We start from the raw sequence: 23174 nt of genomic DNA, 5'->3' as shown, positions 1-23174 counted from the left end.
ACACCAAGAGGCATCAAACATCTGCATCTTCACTGAAGTCTATGCTGTTTAAGGTGCTGTAAGCCATCAAAGTCCTGTGTTTCTGTCTTGGCTCTAAATCTCATTGAAGTGAGTGGGACAGTGCTTAGGTGGCTTCAGGACAGGTGCCTCTTAAGAGACCTTTGTTGGCCTGGTATATCTTGTTTTTTGACAAATCCAAGTCAGCAAGAGAGTTTAGCCTGAGTGCAGAGAATGTGCCAAAGTGTGATCCTGTTGACAATTACAGGGCTGAGCTGGGACACAGAACCAAGTTTTGTTTTGTTCAGGAGTTTTGTTTCCGCCTTTTGCTTCCACCTTTGTTAGCCTTCATGCAGCTAACATAAAATAACAATCCCAAGCATAGCACCACCACCTCTCTCTGAGGGCTCAGGCAAGCAACTTACTCTCCCCAAATATGAGTTCAAATACTTGTGAGAGGAACAGGCTGTCTCAAAGACAAGAGCTTCCTATGACACTTCTCGGAGTATACTGATCTGGGGACATTGAAGAGATGGCAGCACAGAGCTATATGTGCTACAGATGGGAATTTTGATGGAATGGCAATTAGACATTCCCTTTTTGGGGCACGGTGAGCGAGATGGAGCTAATAATATGAAGAGTTTCAGATTAAACACACCGGCATAATAAACTAACAGTTGAGTCAAGGACTAAACGAAGTTTGTTCAGTTCCTAAACTAAGTCAGTAGTTTCTAATGAAAATGAATGGTTTATTTTAATTGGAAGTAAATATCCCGTTTTGAGGCATTTTATTCTTTGGTTCACTCTCTGTTAACCGCTTTTCTCTGGAGTATTAGCTCAGGCTCATCAGATTCCATTACTATTTCCAATATACTACCATTTAATTTTGGTTTGGCAGATAGGTTTTCTATTAATGCTTTTCGGATGGAGATGGCATCAGATTTTGGTAGCAATTTTTTTTTTTTTCTGTAAGGGAACTTATTACTGGAAACAGAGAATAATTTTACTTTACATGATATTTCCTTTTCTTTCTCCTCTCTGAAAATATTCGTCGTAGCAGGAAGACCACAGCTGGATTCAGTGGGCTCTGGGTCAGACCCTGAATTTGCTTACAGTCATGAAAGGATCTGGTTTGAAACTATTTCTAACCTGCATCTCCATGAACCTTTTCATTTTAGTTCCATCCCACAAGACCTAGAGTATATTTTTTTCTTAGTAGTTTCTATTCAACACTGCCACAGGTGCTGCTGACACAGATAGCACATGATGAAGAAGGAAGAGAAACACCCTTTCACAGGGTTCCTGCATATATGCTCGTAATTATGTAGGGGCATGACCTGAGCAGACTATCCCTGTCCACCTCCCACTCTAAGTGGAAGTTAAGTCAAGTCCATCTTCAAAGTTAGATTAGGTTGCTGAGGGCCTTATCCATCTGAGTTTTGAATATCTGCGCTGATGGAAATTCTGTAACTTACTCACCCTATGTTCTTGTTCTCAATATAAAGAACTTCTTTTTATATTTATGTGGAATTTCCCCACTTTGCTGCAGTTTTTAAGTTGGGTTGAGATGGTTTTTGAATTCAGAGATGAAGTGAGTTCTAGAAAGATTTTTCTTTTCTTGGGATAAAAGTCTACACTTGAAGATAACCCCTTATAAACAAACCCATACACAGCAATTGTGGAGGCAGCAAAGAGATGTGCAAGCGGCCAGTCTAAAATAGTAAGACTGAAGTACCTATTTCTGTGGTAGAAGGAAGAAGTCATGGTTACAAAGACAACGTCTAGAAGATGAGTTTTGGTAAGCACAGGCCCTTAGTTACCTTCTTAGAGCGGGTTTTTTTTTGACACCATTCTCTAGGCAGATTGTTAACATAATGAGACAGAAGTCTACAAGAGGTCCCATAAAAGACTTAGGGCGGGTTTTTTTTTTTTTTTTTTTTGGTTGTTTTGTTTTGTTTTTTCAGGGGCTTTTTGTGTGCCACAGGGCAAAATTCTACACAGATGACTGCACTGAGATATAACATTTCCTAATTTTGGAATATTTCCCTATTTAAAATAGTGGTATTTCATGACAGATTAATTAGATGAAAATACCCTAGTCTCTAGAGAAAATGCTGCAAGATGAGGGGATACAGATGCTGACTGTTGAAAATGTCTGAAAAATAGTTCGAATAGAAAAATCACAAAATATGTGATTTACCCAGTGTTGAGATTTCATTCTGGCTTGACTGGGACTATCAAGAGCAGTGTCGCTGTATCTGTTGTCAGCTGTAATAAGCACTCTTTCTGCTTCAATATATGTGAACATTTGAAGCTGTTTGAAGAAACAGGCATCTTTGCCTCTTAGTCAAACAATACATAAAATGAATTACTCTAGAATAGATGATGTGCAAAAACAGGTGACAGAGCTCTGTGGTAATCAATTGACTTTGGGAAGAAAGTGTGAGTGACCTACTTTTTCATATTGATTGTCTCCTACAGTCATTGGATTATGAAAGTGGCACTCATTTAATAGGAGTGCTTGAGAGAGAAAAAGAAAAAATCATACATGGTTTTATTTTATAGTCTACATGGAAACTTTATTCATGTAATTTAGAAAGATCCATGAAAGAATTTTCAGTGATGTACAGTATATATCAAAATTAAGAGGACTCTGCCATCCTGCCTTTATCTGTCTGCTTAACTCACTACCAACATGAACACGTGCCACATATTCTATAAATTTGTAAGTTGACACAATTTACAGAAGTGAAAAGAACATGAATTACACAACAGAAAGCTTTCAGCGCGCTGCAGAGTTGAATATTTTTAGTGCAAAATGAAGATGCACATTAACCTTAAAAAAAAAAAAAATCAAAAAGGCTTGGTAGATAGTAAGATAAATGAACATGATGGTCTGCTCAGTTGTCCTGCTCTCAGCAGTGAATTTAGTGAAGATGTCACTGGGTGGCAGGGGAAGCACATTTGGACAGCTGGAGGACCAGGATGGTGTCTTTGTATGCCTGTTTTCTGATGAAACAGATTCAGGTAATCCATAGAGTGAAGCTACCTTTAGTGTGACCATAGGTCTTTTAAATTTGATCTCAATTCAGCTTGACAAAGAGGTACAGGTATCAAATAAAATTGCCACAACTGTTATAAATAAGGGCGGTTGATGAAGGCCCAAGCCTTCCAGAGCCTTTGCTGAGGCCAACAGGAACATACAAAAGTGCCCCAGCCAGTGAGAAAGGCTTTCCACTGAGTCTTGGGTCAGCTCCAGAAACCAGATGCAGGGAAAATTGGGCTCGAAGAGCATCGTGGGTTTTTTTAAGTATAAGTACAGCTGTTGCGAATTCTAAAGTGAATATAATGCAGTCTTGATATTATTCTTAAGAAGGTCAAAATCAAGATGTGCCAATTTAGCTAAGTAAGCTTTCAAAATGGGCGTGACGCTTTTGGTTTTTTAGCTGAGTACTTCAAAAGCCATCAAAATAGCTGTTACCTTCTGTCCTGGAAACTGTCAGGAAGCTATAAATAAACATAATACAGGAGCAGGAAAAAATGTTAAGCGAGCAGTTAATGTTGTTGTTATTAATTCTGGTTTTTGGTTTGTTTTTTTTTTTCTCTTTTTACAGTGTATCCTATTCAGTGCATGTCTCTGAAGATTACCCAGGTACAGTGCAACATTCTTGTCCATGACACATGCATGCATGTTACAACAAATTGCTATATTTATATGGGAATATCTGAAAGTGTGTTGGTGTCTTCCAGGTGCATCCTTGTGCTAATCATTTTCCATTATTTAGATTATTTTCAGTCATTTCTTTCTTTTAAGCATCATTTATCAGCTGGGTCAGGGTGAGAAAACCTGGTTCACAAGTTTACAGAGACTAGAGCTTATGATGCTCTCCGTATCTGGAGCCAACAATGTTAGGAGTGAGAAAGTGCCCAGCTCCTCTTGGCATGGCAGATAAAACTTGATCTTTCAAGAGGCTGAGCAGTCTGGCATAGGGCCAGCAAAGCACTTCTACCTTAGACCTTAATGAGACTGCTCACATTCTTCAAGTTAAGCTGTGCCTTGATGCTTCTCAGGGTCGGTTGGAGGCAAGGCTTTGTGTATGCATGTATTTGGTAAAGTAAGCTTGCAAAGCTGTTCCAGCTGCTCGGTCCCGCCTCACTTTCATACTCTGATCTGGGCTGGCAAAAGCATTGTGTAACCATGTGGCCAATCTAGACAGGGGGAATTATTCATCTGAAAGACGAACAGTCAAGAGCAAAAGCTAGTTTAAATCTATCTTAGTTCCCTGAATTTCTTCACAAAGAGACTTCACAGATATACTTCAGGTGGCATAGAGGTCAGCAGAGGGAAGCAGGGATGAGGGCAGACAGGCACTGTGCAAGAAAAGGCACATGGTAGTACAGTTGGTTTCCACCACACTCTGTATTCTGCATCTGGGATTATTTCGTAGTGTAAGTATCATGGATGCTATGAAATCCTCCGGCCTTTTTCGATCCTTACCCATAACATCTCTGTAATATTTCTAAAAGAAATATTTCTTGTTTCTTTTAGAATCACTGAAGAAGTGAGGCTTTGATCTTCCTCACTGAGAAGCAGTAGACTTTGTTTGTTCGAAACACCAGTATTTGAAGCAGATACAGGGAGAAGTCAGCATCAGCAGTGATGCTAAATACAGTGCATTATGTGAAAGGACGCTAACAACCTTTATGAGAATTACTTTTTTTTACCAGTAAAAACTGGAGGAAAAACTGCTACTAATAGTACTCTATTCAACATTTAGTAAGTGGAGAAACTGAGATTCATAAATACACAATCATACTGGTGATAAATTGATTTACTGATTACTCCATTGACCTGACAATGAATGGAGGCACAAATAGTTGAAAAAAGTCTTCGTCATGTGTTATTAACAGATTTTTTTATTAAACATCACGAAATTTGAACTCTGGGAACCCCTAACTAAATGACAAGCTGGGGCACTGAACCAGCAGTTACTCCCACAGCACATGAGGTCTTAGCTCCTGGCAAACTCTTCTGTCTGACAGTCCTCAAACTTGCTTTACTAATGCTCTTTGCAGCATGCCCTAGTAGCCAACAGGCCTGACTGACTTTGGTGACTCTAAAACTTCATGAATATTCTCTGCCTTTACCCCCTATATTTTTAAAGCCAGATAGAATTTGACCATTTTACACTGTAGCTAATGGGGGTGGGGGGTGGCGTAAACCAGCTGCACATGTTTACTGATTAAAATCTAACTGTTCAAGGCTTTAGTAGACCTGATTTAATTCATATCTCAAGCTTTTGCAGAATGTATGTTTGATTTTCAATGAAGAGGTGTTCAGTGTGTTAGGAATGATAACGACTCTGCCATTTTTACAGCTTTGATGCTAAAAATACTCGTTCTGACTTGGTGAGCCAGATTCTTTGACTCCTTTCTTTGTCCTAAACTTAGCATTACTACTGACTGTGGCTCTCTTCTCTGGCATGTATTTTAAGGGATGTTTCAGGGACATGTCAGTTGTTACATCTGGGAAGCTCTGTGCCAGTATCTTCCTCAGCTGGAAGGTGATTTTCAAGTATCGCTGCTAGTTGATAGAGTTCAGAGCAACATATGCTCACGAAATTGAATTTATCACAGGATAAATCTTTACAGATCAAGGTTTAAGTCCATTAGTGTGTAGCTGTAACAATGTTGTATCCTCTGAAGTTTAAGAGGGTGTAGTAATCAGTGGATCAAATTCAGAAATCCAGGAGAGGGTTGTCAGAGTTCATCATCAGGTAAATTGCTAACGCATGTGATAACTATATGAAAATGTAAGAGATTAAGTTACTACGCAAATGGTGTTCATTCAGTCAAAAGTGATACCACCACAAGTAAATTTTAGATACTATAAGATGAGCTTTGGGTACTGCACATACTTTACATCCCCACATTGCTGTTGTGTGCAGTGTCACTGCTTTGGCGCTGATAACTGTGTAACTACTGCTGAATTGCTTCATAAAGCATAAAAAGATTACAGACAGCTGAACATTAACTCATACCTATGGGAACCGTAATATGACATGACAACTTTCAGTAATAGAAGGTGTTTGAAAGTTTCATAATTATGAGTGATAGCTAAAAATATGCTCACAAAGGCACATTGAAGAATTTAATAGGAGTAGTGTTGAGACAGTAATGTCTCAAACTTATATAGACATCGCTGAAATTTGTGAAAATATCACTGAAAATTTTAGACAGGTAATAACAATTCCAGAAAAATATCTCTGTAACTATTTTCTCATAATATTGACACAACTGGGAAAAAAATAATGCACCTAAGGAGCAGTTACAGATTATAACATCAGTGAGTAGACTGAAGTCCCATTAATGTGAGTAGATCATGACTCCTGTGAGAACCACTGCAGCATCAAGTATTTTGCTAATGAATAGGTCTTTGGAATGATACATGTTGGCTGCCATAAGCTTGTAGAACTGCTGTAGTCTTTTATCCCAGTGATTTGTGGGTTGCACACATGTTTACAGAAACATCCTTTTTCTTAGATGTCATTAGATTGCCAGAGAGATGGAGACAACTAGTGTGGCAGTGGTTTGCTTCATTCCTTCACTAGGAACAGCCACTAGGTCCTGTACTTAAGAGAGGTGTTCCTGGGTGTAGAGTGTTAGAAACTGGGTGTTGAGGAAACCAAACCAAAACCAGAATCTTAATTACAAGTTTCATTAGACTGATGGAAGGAAAGACAATAAAATCCTAATGGCTGCCAGAAAGAAAAGGAAGACAAAAACTTGGCAGTGAAAATCATATTATCCAGCTGCCAAGAAAGAATGACAATGTGCATAAAAATGTAATTAAAGTCTATAAGACCTGTAACTGAGCAGTCCTTTTTTCCATATGTGTATGTCTTAATAATTGTCTAGTCTGTCCAGTACATATTGTTGTTTTTCCTACTTTTTCATACAGCAATGAGTTCTAGCACATGGATTTCCTTTCTCCCACCCATATATGTGGTGTTAGCTATATTTAGAGCCAATAAGGTTGACTCTCTGTTATTCCAGTTTATTAGACTACAGCAGCAAGTTACGCTCCCAAACCTGGAAAAAGAATGGGCCTGTGTTGTATATGCCTAGAGCCATCCGACATGGTGAGGCTGACACTGAAATGATAACAGCAAGGTGGAGCAGCTGTCCTGGAGCCATAGTTCACAGCCTGTCCTGCTTCAGACAGGAGTGGGAGAAGGAGTGAATGCTGGCAGATGGCTGAAGGGACCTTGGTTTATTCACACAATGCTGTGTCTCTAAAAGACATCCCTGTGGCAAGCACATAGCCAAGCAGATGCAGGCTAAGCTGATGGAGCAGGTTGCTGTGCCCACTGGAATGCAGTGTGCAGAGCAATGTGGTTTCAGCCTCCTGCAGCAATTGCCTACATGCAGTGTATATATTTTGAGCTGAGTGCTGATCACTCAGATTACCTCGTGGGACAGCACAGGAGTGGAAGTAGGCGAAGGTGTGAGATAGTGTCAGACTCGGTAGATGGGTGTCAATGAGGCAGAAAGGCTGTTTCACATGCAGCAGGCTGGGAAAGCCCCATGCCTCTATCTGTGTGCAGCAGTACAGCTGCTAGTTGGCAAAAGCAGCGAGGCAGACCTGTGCAAGAAAGGGGCATCAGTGCCAGGGCTTCATCTTGATACAGGCTGCTAAAAACCTCTGAAATACAAAGGATAATATTACTGAATTTAGCACTCAGTTCATGTTAACATCTTTAACATTCCACTGGAAGCATTGTAGTCACGGGCTTTGAGATAGCAGCAGTGGGCTTAAAATTACATGTGAGCTCATGCAGCTTGTTGATGTGGGATAGAAGTGTTTGGAATTATAATAGCTCAGGTCTTTGTTTCAATTCTCTTACTTGTCTCTTTATCTTAATAGTCAGCCTTTCTCTAAGCTCTAAAGCTTAAGTTTGAATTCAACCCAGATCAGTAGAAAACAAAACAGTATTACTTTGGTAGGCAGTTCAGCAATCCATGCAAAATTACCTTCTGCAGATATTGCATAAAAACTTGCTGCTCCGTGTTTGTTGTTACCAAATGTTTAGTTGGAAAGCAAAAAAAAAGAAGCCAAACCAAAAAACACAAATGCACCCCTCAGCCTCCCTAGGTTTTGTAAGAAAATTTGGGATAAGCTTTCCATATTCATATCCATGCTTAACGTTCTTCTTAAGTGAGAAGAATTTTTTTTCCTGAATCGGGCACAAGAAAGGTTATCCACTAATTAGGCGATACTTCAAACAACCTTTATGTGACTAGGCAAAAGGAGGAACAGGTATTTTGCATAATGGGCTGTTAACAGCCAGCTCTGAATACAGCCTTCACTCTGCACAGCAGATCTAGCTTGAGTTTTAGTGTCAAGTATAGCAAAAGCAGAGAAAATACCTTTGTTTTGGAAAGGGTTGGCTCAAGCCCTCATAAGACTTGTGGGATGGTAAAGAGCAGTTCTTGGTGTGGTTCACAAAAAAGCCATGACATTGGACGCCAGGGGTTTCCTTGTATAAAATTTGGGTCTGAATCTTCCATCCTTTTCGTACTTTTTGTTAGCAGTCTCAAGACTAAAAAAAAAAAAACAGAAAACCCCCCCTCACCAGGAAGATGATGATGCTTGGCTTCCCTAACTGTCTAGGGAGTGGTTCCTTATAGTACAAGGGTGAGAGAAAGGCAATGAGGGAAGGGGCTGGCAGAGCACAACTGGTCTTCACCATGCAAGATGTTTTTCTTTCGTAGATAACACTTATGTTTCCAGTTCTGATAACGATGAAGATGTGTTAGTTACAACAGAGCCAATTCCAGTAATTTTCCACCAAATTGCTACAGGTAATCTTATGTCCGGAGTGTTTTATCAAGTTAATATTTTGTGAGGAAAGACATTGCCTGCACTTGAAGGAAGATATGTTAATGCGTGCAGCTATACAGATTGCTATTTTCTCACAGTCTTCCTGATTAAATTGTCCTGCATATCAGAATAGAAGAAATTAAAATATTTCTTGTGGGGATCACCATGGTTGCGTAGGCAGAATGTGTTTTATTCTTTTAATGTCTTACAGTCTGTGCTAAAACAATTCTTGAAAACAGTTAGAGGTGCTTAATACTTCCCAATTAAGTTTTCATGCTCACTTGCTTAAAACTTCACTGTGTCTTCACCATTGGAGATGAAACAGTCTACAACTACAATTGCCTCTGGTGAATTATTTCAGGAAATTTCAAACAAAATGGTTTAGTTGTTTCACTAAATTAGACTATAGAAAAAAATGGCTTTTTTCCCCAGTGATTTTGGACATCTCTTATTTGAAATTGTTGCATACTTTCAAAAAGTATTTGATACGTTCAGGAGTATGCTTTTCAGACATACAGGCACATTTATACAATATATAATCAAGATTTGTGCTAGTCCGTAGAGACTTTTTAAATTTTAACTGACAAACTCCCTGATGACTTCTCCTGAGGCTGCAGGAGAAACTGCATAGAGCAGTCTTAATTCTGGCAGTTCTTCAGATAGGAACACTTGACTTTGCAGTATTTTTATTATTATTAGAATGCTATAGAGCTTTTTTTTTTCATAACACAGAATTATACTGGAATTCCAATTGAATTCCACTGGAAAACCCATATGATCTTCAGTCTCTGATCTCATTTATACCGACATAAATCAAGAATAATTTTACTGAAATAAGTGCAGTGGCACCCAAATGAAAACTGGCCCTTATAGCCAGAAGTTTAAGATAAATTTCTGTAATTCAAAAAGAAATAAAGCCTGTCGTTTAAAGTAAAAGAAAAACCTATGCTCTGTATAGAAGATGATCTGATTCAGTATTTCTGAGGGGTTTTGATTTTTCATTTGTTTATCAAATATTCAAAATAAATGAATGACACTGAACTGTAAATCACTGATTAGGGAAAAATGAATCTCCTAGATGGACTAGCTGAGTTTCATTTCCCAGTTAATAATATGAGTCTTCTGAGACGCAGTAGCTTCTTAATTTTAGACTGTTGTATTGTGAACTCTTTTGATGCTTTCCGTATCTGTTAACTGTTAAACATATCTGTTCTTTATTTGCTCTACTACTGCAATTAAGAATTTCAAGTCTGCATATGCAAAATTATTTCACATTTTTCACAGATATTCCCTATTCTCCTTTTTCTTTTAAGAATTAAGAAAAACCAGTGATGTCAACTATTGCTTATCCATAAAATCAAAATTACAGAGGGAGAATGGCGAGGTATGTATTTCTTGTCTGCATATTTTAACAGAAGGTATTTTAAGAAACAGCGGAAAATAATACGAATTTTTACATAGATTTCCTATCAAATGTATGCTTGTGAAAACTGTACATGTTTACGTGTTTTAGAAGATGAGCGTAGTTCTCTGGGTTCCATATGCAGATTAACCAGTGAATTGCTTAGTTGGGATAGGGATGCTTCCATCCTAGGAAATACAGTTTTGATGTTTATTTCGGTTTTTTTATAGACTTATAGACCACTATAATGGTATAGACCCTGTCTGCCCTAAAAATACAGGTCTCCTGGACAAGTAGATCATGATGCCATTACCTTTTAACCTGCTCTTTTAACCAGACCTCTGTATGACTCTGTTCACCATAAGTAGCAGCTGCGACATTAAGGCCTTCCAGTCGTAGTTGTATTTGTGCTGTACCACTGGCGTATGTCCCGGACAAGTCTCACTGGGACATTAACTCAAGAAAGAAGTGGCACTAACATACAATCTACAGGGCTTGACAATATTACGGGCTCAAAGAAAGTACCACATAGGCTGCTACTCCAAGCAAGAAATTGAGCGTTGTATCAAGAATTCAGGTGCTTGACTTAAAGACTCCCTTTGGTAAGGGTGATTGCTGAGTGTACTTGATGATTGCTTTTTAGGCTTGGATCTGTATTTGATCACGGAAAGGAGAGATAAGCACGTCTAGATACACTAATGTGTATGGTTGGTTTTTTCAGTAGATGAAACCTGATTTGATATGAAAAGCTGCTCTGGAAATACTTTGCTTCTACTGCCTTATCAATGCATTTAGGCTTGGTAAATACTAGAAAAAGTGCAGAAAGAATTTACCTGAGATATATAGGACAGAATTTGAGCTTTTATTTTGCTTTTGGTTGAACAAGGTACTTAAATATGAAAGTACTGGGAAAAAAAAACCTTTAAAAGTCTTTAACACTGACCATTTCTATTGGCTAGACTGTTAAAGGTTTGGTTAGGATAAGATGGGTTTGCCATTTTTCTAATGTGAGAGTTTAATTTCTCTTTGGTTTTTGTTGAGTTTTTGTTCAGTTGAGTTCAGTTTTAACATGGACTTCCCCTTCAGCTAAGGATATTATCCAACAAGACTAAAGACACTTTGGTTTTTTTCAGTGGAATAGAAGCAGAATTTTTTTATGTCTTGTCATAGAAAATTGCTGTGAAATTGGCTGAAGTACAATTTTTGTTCTATATATACATAAAGCAAATAGAGCAGGAATTTAGAGGCAAAGGTAGAGAAATGGAATTAGAATGTCTGACCATATAAATTGTTGATAAGGGTGTATTTGACATTTATGAATATATGGGATTTAGGGATAACTTCTATTCTTTGATTCATACATCGGATTTTTATTCTGTTATGGCTGTTCTGTGCAGGACATAAACACAAAATAAGCAGTAAGTACATGTGTTCAGGTCGAAGTAACGAATTGTGATTTTAACCGGTGTTCTTCAGGGGATCCTTGTGAGCATAGGGCCTAGAGATAACACATGGGTTGTGGGTAACAAGAATTAATATCTTCAAGCAATTACATAATTATAAGTAAAGGTTCCATTGGTGGGAAGCAGAATATAATACTTCAGCTCATGCTGAGTTGCAGTCTGTACCAGTTCTATTTACTAGAGTGCAATTACTCACAGAGCAGCCTGTTTAGAGCAGGTTTTTCTTGGGTAAGCATATTACTTTGTAATCCTTAATTTTCAAAGTCTCAGAACAGAGCTAATCAGAAAATTAAGTTAGAACTTTTCTGGCAACAGGATGGAACTTATGTTAAAAATAATAATTAAGTAGCAATGTGTCAGGCTTTCACAAAAAGGAACTTAGGCAGTCCCATGCTCAGACTTGAATTATTTCCTTTAACTATTAGAATTGATTTACCAGAATAAAGTAAAGTTAAATTTTATTAGGTCACTGAAACACCAAGTGAGTTAAGTCCAGAACTTGTCTGGGTGGGTCAATTATGCTTTGTTTTGCACAAGCACAGAGTGTAGCATCCCTGCATAGTCTACTGAATTCCCCCGTTTCTTAAAATACCACACTGTGTCTGTAGCCAGACAAAACATTATTTCTCCAACATATAATTGGGGGGGTTTATGCACCCAGTTAGTAGGTGCTTGTTTTGTCTGATATTTCATAATTCTTAAAACAGCCTTTTGGTACTGTTCTAAACTAAAAAATACTAAAAGATCTCGTAATAAAAGGTGCTATGAGCTTATTTGTAAAAACATAATTCCTGTAGTTATAATTAGAACTAGTAATGCAACATAAGTATATTGCTTATATGACTGTTAATTTTCCTTTTCCACTAAGGAGTCATGGCACAACAGCACAGTTGAAGAAGACTCCGAAGGAGATAATGATTCCGAGGAGTTTTATTATGGAGGACAGGTAATGGAGGAAATTTTTGCACAAGTTTCAAGAAGTTATTATTTGAAAGCTTCTGTTGTTCATTCCATTTTAAATTTATGATAGTATGTAATTTCTTAGGTTTATTCAACATTGAATAGAATGCCTTGTATATATACATAGATTTATAGTAGAAATGTTGACTAGGTTATACTGTATAATTATATCAAATTTAAAATAAGATTAGTTTGTTTACATTTGGAAAGCTGGAAGAATAGAAAAAGCAAGTACTTTTCAGAACATTTGAAAATAGAAGCCAGTTGCTATCCAGGAAATAGATATTCACTCTTTAAAGCTTATCCCATTATTTATACAAATTGGAAGTCAGGCTGGATCCAAATCTGTTTCTTTCTGGAGAAGTGCCATGTCCATTCTTTTTTCTGAGCTCTATAGTTAAATTCACCTTGAAGAATGCTGGATATTTTTAAGTGAATGGACTGCTCTGTGTCTTTCCTTCTTGTTCCCTCAGCAGAATCAGTTATTATTACATTCTTTTATGTATTGGGAAGTAAAATCTCTTCATCTCTCTTTTTGTCCTGCAATATCGGTAGAGTGCTTCACACTGCTCTCTTTATTTTTTGTTTCTTTTTAGTCTAACTATTGCCCCAAAGGAATCATTCCTCACTTACGTTATTGGAACTGTTTATTTTGATGAACATTTATCAAATGATGTTGATATTTATGAAATTTGTTACTGCCTCAGCCTCGAGGCTGAAGCCATCCATGCCCTGGGTGCAGAGCCAAGGCTACAGGAGCACGCCAGCAGTGGCAGCTGGTTGCAGAGAGCGTGGGATGCTTATGAGCAGGACATCAACAAGCCTCTTATCTTGCAGAGCCAACGGCTTGGTGGGGCTTGAACACAGAATATATGCCGAGGTGTTGTACTCAAAAGACAAAAAAAAAAGCTATTAAAAGTTATGTTGAAACTGGAACTGAAGGAATGTATTTTTGGTGTCGGAAATAACTTACACGGGGTGTTGATGCATGTTCATTTTAGAAATTACTGCAGGAATTGCCTACATTCAGCTGCCGACTCCTACAGCCCCAGGGAACACCAGGGCAAACATACTTTAGTGCAAAGAGCAATGTGTCATTTTAATCTGCCTGAGAGGAAAAATCTTCTGATCTTGCCCTGTAGTGATGAGTTGTGTGTTCTGGCTACATTTTTCAACTCTGCAGAAAGGGCAGTAACCTCAAGGTGAAGGAAAAGGCAGCAAACAGCTGGGAGTGCTTATTTCTTGAACCAGCACTAATACTTTTACATGTGGTAAAGGATGCCTGCCAGAGCCCAAATGAATGAATAAATATTAATGTTGCTTATGAGGTATGAACACAGAGAACAGTACATCATTTTACAAGGTGTAAAAGAGCTGTGTCGTAGACAATACTGGTTAGAATTTAGTTGCCTTATATTGGTAGTGGAAACCACATGATATTGCATTGTACATTTTTTTAGGTAATACATTTAACTGAAGGAATTATAACTGGCAAAAAAACCCAGTTAGATCAGCAATAAAAATGAGATATCAGGTGGTTGTGAATGTCTTGAGTACAGGATATTCAAAAAAGCAAAATAAGGACAACAAACAAACAAAAAAGGCATCACAGAAAGTGTAGGAAAAAGGAAATTTTGAATTTAAAATTTCGTGATTCAAAAAATAAAATTCCAAAGAAGATCTGTAGAATTGAAGAAAATATTGAGAACTAAAAAAATAAATAGGAAATCGGGTAATGAGCAAAGTCCTTCAAGAGGTAAAAAGAACAGTCCTTTTTCAAATGAAGTGATTGGAAGAGTTATTAAGTGAGCACTAGGTGTATTGGGAAGACTAAATAGTTGACTGTATATGTGGGGAACAAGCAAGGCAAGCTGCTTCATTTGAGGGAAGTTTGTGCTGTGCCCACAGAAAAAGGGGACAAAAATACTGACTTGGGCAACTAGATGGAATAGATGCCAGTGTAATTGTGTGCAATACAGTTGGGAAAGGTGGAGGTCAGGGTTAATTCTTAATGTTTCTAAGTGGTTACAGCTGGAAAGACAAGAGAGCAGCCGATGGTGAAGCAGGACCATGGAAGATTGGAAATGGCGTTTGGGCAGTGAAAACAAGATACAACCTTTTGGTCATAAATTAAATGTTTGTATCCACTTCCTAGTCATCTGCATGTAATCCTCCCTAAGGATTTAATGGATAAATGCTTTAAAGTAGCTAAGTGATTCAATAGCTTAAGTCCTATTGATTTTCAATGGGATTTAGGTTCGTAGATTGCTTAATCTCCTTTAAAAATGCAACTTTTGTCATTATCTGGGACAACATAATCAGAATCAGGTCTCAGTTTAAAAACTGAGACTTTCTAAACACAGGCCTTTCAGGCACAGGAAAGTTACCAGATTTTTTAGCTTTTGTATTCACTTTCTCTGAGACTCTTTGTTAATTCTTGTTTTGAATCTCTATCTCCTACCTTTGCAAATGAGAACAGAAGATTGAAACAGTAATGCTACTGCCTTTGGCACTTTCTCTCCTGTGCTTCAGTTACAGGACATACTTCCAAATGCAGATATACAAAACTCTGGCAGGCTCCTCTGCATTCATCAGCATGTCAGTGGCAGTAATTCAGAGGTGGAAAATGCCATACTGGGGTCTTAACAATTTGCCAGAACACTCTGCTTTGTTGCCTTTTTGAGTTCATAACCTCTTACCCTTAGAAAATAGATGGGAGGAAGCATAATGAGGAGCAGTTCAGTGTTCTGCATAGTGTTCCTTTGGGTTTTTTGCTATTATTGATACGTAGGACTGATTACAAAAATGTAGTTTAGGACCAGCAAAAGCGGCAAGTGTGCCACAGCTACAATTTAGGAAATGATTGGTGTGATGTCTTTGGAAGCAGGACAGCAATTATTTATGCATCTTTAAAGAATTCATCTTTGAGTAATGAGCATGTAAAAAGGATTTGTTTGCCCCTATCTAAAGTGAAAAAAGAAATTATAATGAAGGTTTTCTTGCTGTGCTTCTACATGGAAAATTGATCTGACATGCCTGCCCAAACAGGGGAGGGATACTTGGATTATACACTAGTGGTCATGAATACCATTGATATAATTGATAAACACATGCTCATGCTATGCTGATAAATCCTGTGCCCTTCTTATATTTGAAGAATTCTAAGTCTAATCAAATCATTCTTTGCAAATTTACTCATGTAAAAAGTGATGAGCTGATTATTATTTTAATTCTGTTGAAATTTATTTAATTAGATTCAGAAGTACATCTCTTGATATCAGAGCTGAAAGTATCACAGCACTGGTCTCCTACAGATTAGGATGTACACAGAAGAAACAGTACTGCACTTAGAGACAGTTATGCAACAGAAAGAATTCTCCACAGGAATTCCTGTAAAAGGAGAAATATGTATGTTTAAAGGGATAAATTACAGTCTTGTGCTTTGTTTTCTGGATTTGTCAAAGGTACAAGTCGAATCCTGCTCTCGTTTCTCTATCTGTCCGAATGTAGGGAGTTCATCGACTTTTGTGCAATTACTGTCATTCGAATTGTTGTAAAGAAGTAGAATCAGGTTCACACAACAGAAGCATATTTCTTAACAAGAAAGTAGTAATACACTATGAATAGATTATTAGAAGCCTAAAGTGGTATATTTTTGTCCTTGTAGAAGGTAGGAGGATGTTAATTGTTTTGAGTTCATGCAGTCCAACCAAACCAGCTCACAAGTTTTGCTTGATAGTAGAAACATTAACATCACTTTTTCCATTTTTCATATAGAGTTTGAAAAAAAGAGATATGATGTCTAAATACTTGTTTCTTTACACCCTCTCTGGTAAAATGGGAAAGTGGTCTTTAATTTTTTTTTTCATCTGATACCATTGCACTGGTGGATAGAACAAAGCTAACATGTAGATGGAAAATGTAATTTAGAAGGTGAGAAGCATAGTTTTGTGCTTCTTTTGTTGTGCGCAGCTCATTCTGTGTCTAATATATATGAGAGTGTGACAACAAGCAAGAGGGAGCAAACCTATTTCCTGTAATGGATGGGCTGGTATGATATGACTGGGGACTTTTGATTCTTCTCCTGCTTAACAGTGTTAAAATGCATAAGTGTACCAGAACAAACTCCAGGACAAGACAGGACAGAGGGATGAATCCTTTGCAGCTTCTCTTCCCACAAACAGGGACCCTCAAAAATTTCAGTGAAGAGGTGCCTGCTTTGCAAATCTCATTGCTTAGCAAAGCCAGACCACCTCAGTGCTTCAGCTTATCAAACAGTGTCCTTACTGACATGATGTTAAAGAATCTTTATGCAACATATTTTGCAGGGGGAACTTTCAAGAGCTTAAGTCAGGTGCCAGTAATGAAATAAACAAGAACTCCTAGGATATTTTTTTTCCTGGTAGGTTAACTATGATGGAGAACTTCACAAGCACCCACAGCTGGAGGCTGATTTAACAGCAGTGAGAGAGATCTATGGACCTAATGCAGTATCTCTCAGGTATGTCGTTGACCTCTCTGTATTGTGAAACCTTTTACGTATTGGAGATTCAGTTCCTTGTAGTCCCTTCCTGACTGTCAAAGCACAAGTCTTTTCTGGTGATTTCTGCATATTGTGTGGCAAAAGGATGGCGCACTGCTGGCTAGCAATAGTGCTGGTTTGTTTTTTTATTTTTTTGTGACTGAGTACTGATACAACTGGCTGTGCAAAGAACAAGCCCTTGGAATCTTGTTCTAAAACATCATTTTCTTCTGCAGTTCAGTCAGTATTTGATTGAGCTGTTGTATTTTGTTGAAACTTACTATTCGGTTTTACTGTAAACCGTTGTTAAACTCCTTTTCTGTCATATTCTGTCTTTTGCCCTGGAGATGAACAAGAGATAATGGTAAGAGATTTAATAAATATTTTCCCTGAGGAAAGATTGAAGGAATTGGATTTTTCTAGTCTAGAAAAAAAGAGAAGACATAATAACAGTTCTTCAGAAAAGTTTAATGCTTCTTCCACTTCCTTGCATTTGAAAATACTTACAAATTCTTGGAAATGAGAAAGACAGTATTAAGCATTCAGTTTCATCCCTCTCTTCCAGTTCCACTTCTCTGTGGATAGAGAAGTCCGTCTGACAGTGACACCCACTAAGATGCGTAGTTCCTAGACAGTTGACCCTCTTTCAGTAGTCTTTTGCTGTCACAGAGTGAACTGTACATTAAAAACTGCAATTCCTATACCTGCATACTTTTTACCACTGCCCTTTGAAATCCAGCCATCAGAGCCACAAGAAAGACCTCTGAAGCTGCTGATCCAGGCTCTTCAGTATCTATTTATATTGCTTATGAATTGATAGACGGAGGACTTCTGGGAGCTTCAGAATCAGGATGTGTTCATGGACCCGTTATAGGCAGCAGATCATAAGCTGCAGGTGCTGGAAGAAACCATTATTTGTTTCTCCCTTTCAGTCTGGGGAAGTAGAATTAGAGTCAGCATCATGTGTCTAAAATCTAGGATTGTGATGGAATGAGGGCAAAGGCATTTCAGTGAGAAATTCCAGAGTTGTAAGTTATTTTTATCTTATCCTTTCTTCCACTAACATTTCTGTGTTTTGTTAATTCAGCTATATTTGTTTGATTTATAAAATTGTGCATGTTCACAGCCTTTTGAATCTCAGTCATGTAAGACCAGCCTGCAATCATAAATATTACTTAAGAGTTCCTAACAGTCTGTTCATGAGATCTTCTGGAAAATTAACAAAAAAATCTGAGGCCACTGTTATATAGGCTAGTGGCTGAGCCATTCAGTAGGTGAAGAATTACACTGTTTCAAAGCTGGGTCTTCAGTGAGCTGTAGGAGGTCAGCAAGCGCCTGTAGAGCTCTGGATGAGCAGGCTCTGGAGCAGCTGTCAGGGTTGCTTGGAAGCCTGCAGGTAGCACAACTCTGGCCAGCCGTTTACCTGCCATGTGTGGCCATGTCTTATCGAGAGAAAGAACCATTGGGATACTGAGGTTTAGTGAAAGGGGTTCCCTCCACCAAACTTCGTAAGATGCCAAGGGATTTCTAGTGCAAGTTAGAAGCTACTGTGGGCTGAGAGGCCACTTTGGTAGAAGATAGTCATGTTCACAAAAATACAGAATCATAGAATCATCTGGTCAGAAGAGACCTTTAAGACCATCGAGTCCAGCTGTTCACCCTGCACTGCCAGGGTCCCTAAACCATGCCCCTCAGCACCACGTCTACGCATCTTTTAAACACTCCCAGGGATGGGGACTCCAACACCTCCCTGGGCAACCTGTTCAAATGCTTCACAATCTTCTCTGTAAAGAATTTTTTCCTGATACGTAACCTAGATCTACCCTGGCACAACTTAAGGCCATTTCAAATTTTCAAGTTTTCAAAACTACCTTATCAATTTATTTAGGCACAACTGCTTGTGTGTACTGTGTTAGTCTAGTTTAATAGAAAGGCATGGGAGTCACTGTGAGAACAAACATATAAATGCAGTGCAAAGAAAACCACAGTGACTAGAAGCTAGTCTCTGAAAGCTTGAGAGTGATTGCACTTTTACAATATTGTCCATTTAAGTAATTTAAATGAAAAGGAAAGCAATTTTTTGTTTAGGTGTATGAGTGAGTATTTTCTAGCCCCGTTTTTCAGAAGTCCTCAAGTACTTTGGGGGAGGGCAATCAGAAAATAAGAGGCAGAAACTTTAAATGTGGGATTTCGGATGACAATGAAACACCTATAAACATAAGTTAAATCTGAACATTGGGGATTCCAGCAATTCTACACGTAACAGATTAAGATAGAGGTAACTATTGCCTTAAGCGTATTACAGATCAGTCTTTATGTTTTAACAAGCAAATGCTTGAATGTAGGAAGCAATCCCACAGGTATAATACGCCACCCTCTAGGAGATGTTGTATTTGTCTTCAATGATTTATCTCAAGCCTCTCCTTAGGCTGCTGACTGTTAACCCGAAATACTTTTGGAAATTGATTAGGGTTTTCTTTTTTCATAAATACAAGCCATTATTGTTTTCTTGATTTATTTCTGCAGTACCTGAGACAAAATTACATAGCAGCAATGGAAAGAGAATTTGGAGGAATTAGTAAAAAAAAAAGTGTTTAGCCTGTTTAAGCAAGATCTGCTGAAAGAAATCTTCAGTGCAGCGACAGTCACTCGCTGGCAATATTGATCCAATCTATGTAAATGTGTATTTTAGAACCATTCTGATTTTACAGACAAGATTATCCTTTTAAAAATCTTCCCTCCTGAGCTGAGGAGTATTTTAAAGAGCTCTAATGTAATGTAATGTAATTCTTTCCTTTCAGGGAATATGGAGCCATTGATGATGTAGATATTGATCTGCATATTGATGTTAGCTTTCTTGATGTAAGTAATCTAATCACAGAATTACATAATCAACATTAATACCCCTTTAATTCTGCTACACATCAGACTCTTTAGACAACCACTGAGACTTTTCTTTTTTGCAGACTTGAACTTGCTTAGTTACTGTCACATTACTGATTGCTACTCAGTGGAAAGGTTTCCTTTTCTGTTCACATTGTTAAAATGCTTTGTAGGCTTTTATTTAGTGCATGTGCATTTCCGTTCAAACACGCTTTGTGAATGGTAAATGTTTTAACTGATATAAATGAAATACATTTTATTTTTTTGCTATCCTAGACATTAGTTAAGTAAAAGCAGTTCGTAGATCTTAGAGGGAAGAAGACCTTGGCTGAAGCTCTCCTGTGCGTTTCTCAACATCTGCAGCTTACTAGGGAGAGGCTTGAGTGGCAAAAGAGACATAGGACAGTGGTGCTGCCAACTGGCAGCATGGCTTCTTAACAATTGTGCTGTCATTAACTCCACACTTCCTCACCTCATCTGCTCACTAACTTCTTATCCTCTAGATAGAGAATAAAAATGAGTGCTTTTAGGGGCATCATTAGTTTCTGCACAGGTGTTCTCAGGTCAACACAACAAATAGGATAGTTGTACTTGGGCTGTTCTAAAATTTAAGAAAATGTGATTGTACCTTGAATTATTTTAATCAGTCTTAAGGAGCAAATGTTTCTTTTGCCCTGTGTTATGGGATGAGTTTCCTTTCCATCTTTATTTGCTGCTTTACTTCCCAGCTTTGAAGCAGTATCTCTTGATAGATGGGAATGTGTCTGACTGCACTGTAGATATAGTGCTGTGTATAAACCTGTTTATAAACCACTTCAGATGAGCATACTCAAGAACTGGAAGCAGTCTAACACTGTTCTTAGGGAGCATCAGCAGGCAATAGTTTTTCCTAAGTCTCAAGCTTGAAGTTGGAGTAGATATTCCACAACTGGGTAAATGAATGGATGGTGTTTATAACAACCCTAATGTAGGCTGACAAAATGCAGCTGTTCCTCATGATGGCTAACAGTGTCTGTTTTCTTTTTATCTTGAAATAGGAAGAGATTGCTGTGGCTTGGGATGTAATTCGCACAGAGCCTATAATAGTGCGATTGCACTGTTCACTTACACAGTACTTGAATGGTCCAGGTTAGTCACCTGTGTATTCTCCATGTGCCTTGTATGGTGTCTCAGTCTGAGCCATGTGCTGGGTGATAGATATTCATTCACTGCCAAATTTTTGACCCTGCATGTGCTTAGATCTACTGCTGAGAACAGTCCTACGGGTTTGAAGTTATGATTACATATGTTGGCATGGCTAGGCCTTCAGTAATGACATGGCCATCTAATTTAAACTTTCATAGGATAACTTTTGGAACTTGTTTTCCTGATATCCTTTGAAATGTAAGTACTTCCCCTAGGAACCAGGGTTAAGGAATAGAGATCTACAGTTTCTAATTTGTGATTTCCTGATTTTGGAAATCTGGCATCATCTGCACAGATGAGATATTACTGATAAGGTGTGTGTACGTAGATCCATGCAGCACATTAATATACCCTTTTTCACACACCTTTGTAAAATCAGGCCATGACAATTATCCTTTCGGCTTATGATTGCTATATGACTGTAAGAACTCTGGGAATCTTTAGATTTGGATTAGTTGTTAAGTGAGTGAAGTTTCCTCATAAGAGTAAAAATGCTCAAACTCCCAAAAAATCAACTGATTTCGAAAGTTTGGAAACATTTATATGCAAGAGTCAACTTCAGATATATTTTTTACAGTGGGAAGATAGAACTATGTTCTAATTTGGATCAAAACTTGCCTGGCTTTGGAGGCTTCCAGTACAAATTGTCAGCTCAGGCTTGTATCTGTGGGAGAATTGCTCCTGGAAAATGAGTAGATATTTCCAGTCACAAGACGTTTTGCAAAATCTGTCCCATTGAGCTATTTTTATAGCATATGTTGCCTGCCGATGCTATATTCTGTTCATTCAAATAAGTATTTTGTTACATCAATTTTTTTTGCTTGAATTTGATCTTTTTGTCTGTATTTTATTGCTTAAATCCTTTTTGTAAATATGCAGATCTTAAAATTTGTATTTGCTATAGCAGGTAAAACTGTTAGTATTAAGAATATTTCTATCAAAATGTAATTTCAAAAATAGAAAAGTGCAGCAAATAAGAGAAAGTGAAGTGTGAAGAGCAGCACACAGTAAGAATGATTTAGTGAAATGATCTAGTGAAATGACAAGGAACAAGAAGGCATCTTCTGCACTGTTGAGAAGGTTAAACGAGGAGCTTAGTTCTGGTTCCTAGTACTGCAGCTGACTGCTTGTGGGAGTGCCTGAGTACCAAGAAAGGCACTCCCACAAGTGCCAGAGGCAAGTGCTTTGCTGATACTGGTTTTATGAGTTCGGCTGCTCTTGCAGCCATGTCTCTTTATTTACCAGAAAAGGACAATGAGATCCACCGTCTATTGTGTTTACAATGAAACAGACAAACTAATCCCAAATGCCAGTATAAAGTATACAAGTTATACTCAGCCCAATGAATATATCTTCAAGAGCAAAATGGTAAGTGAGCCCCCATCCTCCAGGGAAGGAGACTATCAGGAGAAGGAGGGGGAAGAAGAGGAGGAGAAGGAGGAGGCCTAATCCTCAGCAAACTTTCCCCTTTGTAAAGAGCGTGCTGTTTATGGTCTGGGATACACCTGTGAGACAACTCAAGTCAGCTCCCCTGGCTGGCTCAAAACTGCTAATGCCTGCAACACCATGGCTGGCCTATGATTCTATCCTGGAGAAACCAGGACAGTATTCCACCCCTGAGTCCATATCATTTATGTCATACCCAAGTCACTACAATTCTTCCCCTCTCTCAATACGTATATACACACAGGTGTGAGTCCCTCGGTCCATGGGTCGTTTTCCCCAAAAGTTCATTGGATTAATTTAGTCCAAAAGTGTGGGTTCCAACTATTGGATAGATGAAGTTACTACTTTGATCAAATCATTCATCCCTTTTGAAAAAATCATCAGTTTGTCTTTAAAAAGATGAGATTATATTTGAATAACGTTAGAGAAAGT

At 38.1% G+C, this 23174-nt stretch overlaps 1 protein-coding gene across 1 annotated transcript in view; it reads left to right on the top strand.

The window, feature by feature from the left end:
- Positions 1-3611: 3611 nt before the first annotated feature.
- Positions 3612-23174, top strand: part of PARP8 (poly (ADP-ribose) polymerase family, member 8) — a gene marked incomplete at its 5' end in the record, with an annotated part of 60698 nt that continues 41135 nt past the window's right edge. Inside the window, 7 exons of the mRNA XM_010138009.1 lie at positions 3612-3649; positions 8773-8862; positions 10195-10265; positions 12615-12692; positions 17113-17207; positions 20030-20090; positions 21149-21239. Coding sequence (XP_010136311.1) covers positions 3612-3649; positions 8773-8862; positions 10195-10265; positions 12615-12692; positions 17113-17207; positions 20030-20090; positions 21149-21239 — 524 coding nt within the window. The remainder of the gene's footprint in view (positions 3650-8772; positions 8863-10194; positions 10266-12614; positions 12693-17112; positions 17208-20029; positions 20091-21148; positions 21240-23174) is intronic.

Source organism: Buceros rhinoceros, unplaced genomic scaffold (assembly GCF_000710305.1).
Source record: "Buceros rhinoceros silvestris isolate BGI_N320 unplaced genomic scaffold, ASM71030v1 scaffold10406, whole genome shotgun sequence".
In the NCBI taxonomy this organism is placed as follows: Eukaryota; Metazoa; Chordata; class Aves; order Bucerotiformes; family Bucerotidae; genus Buceros; species Buceros rhinoceros.
This window is presented reverse-complemented; position numbering and strand designations above follow the sequence as displayed.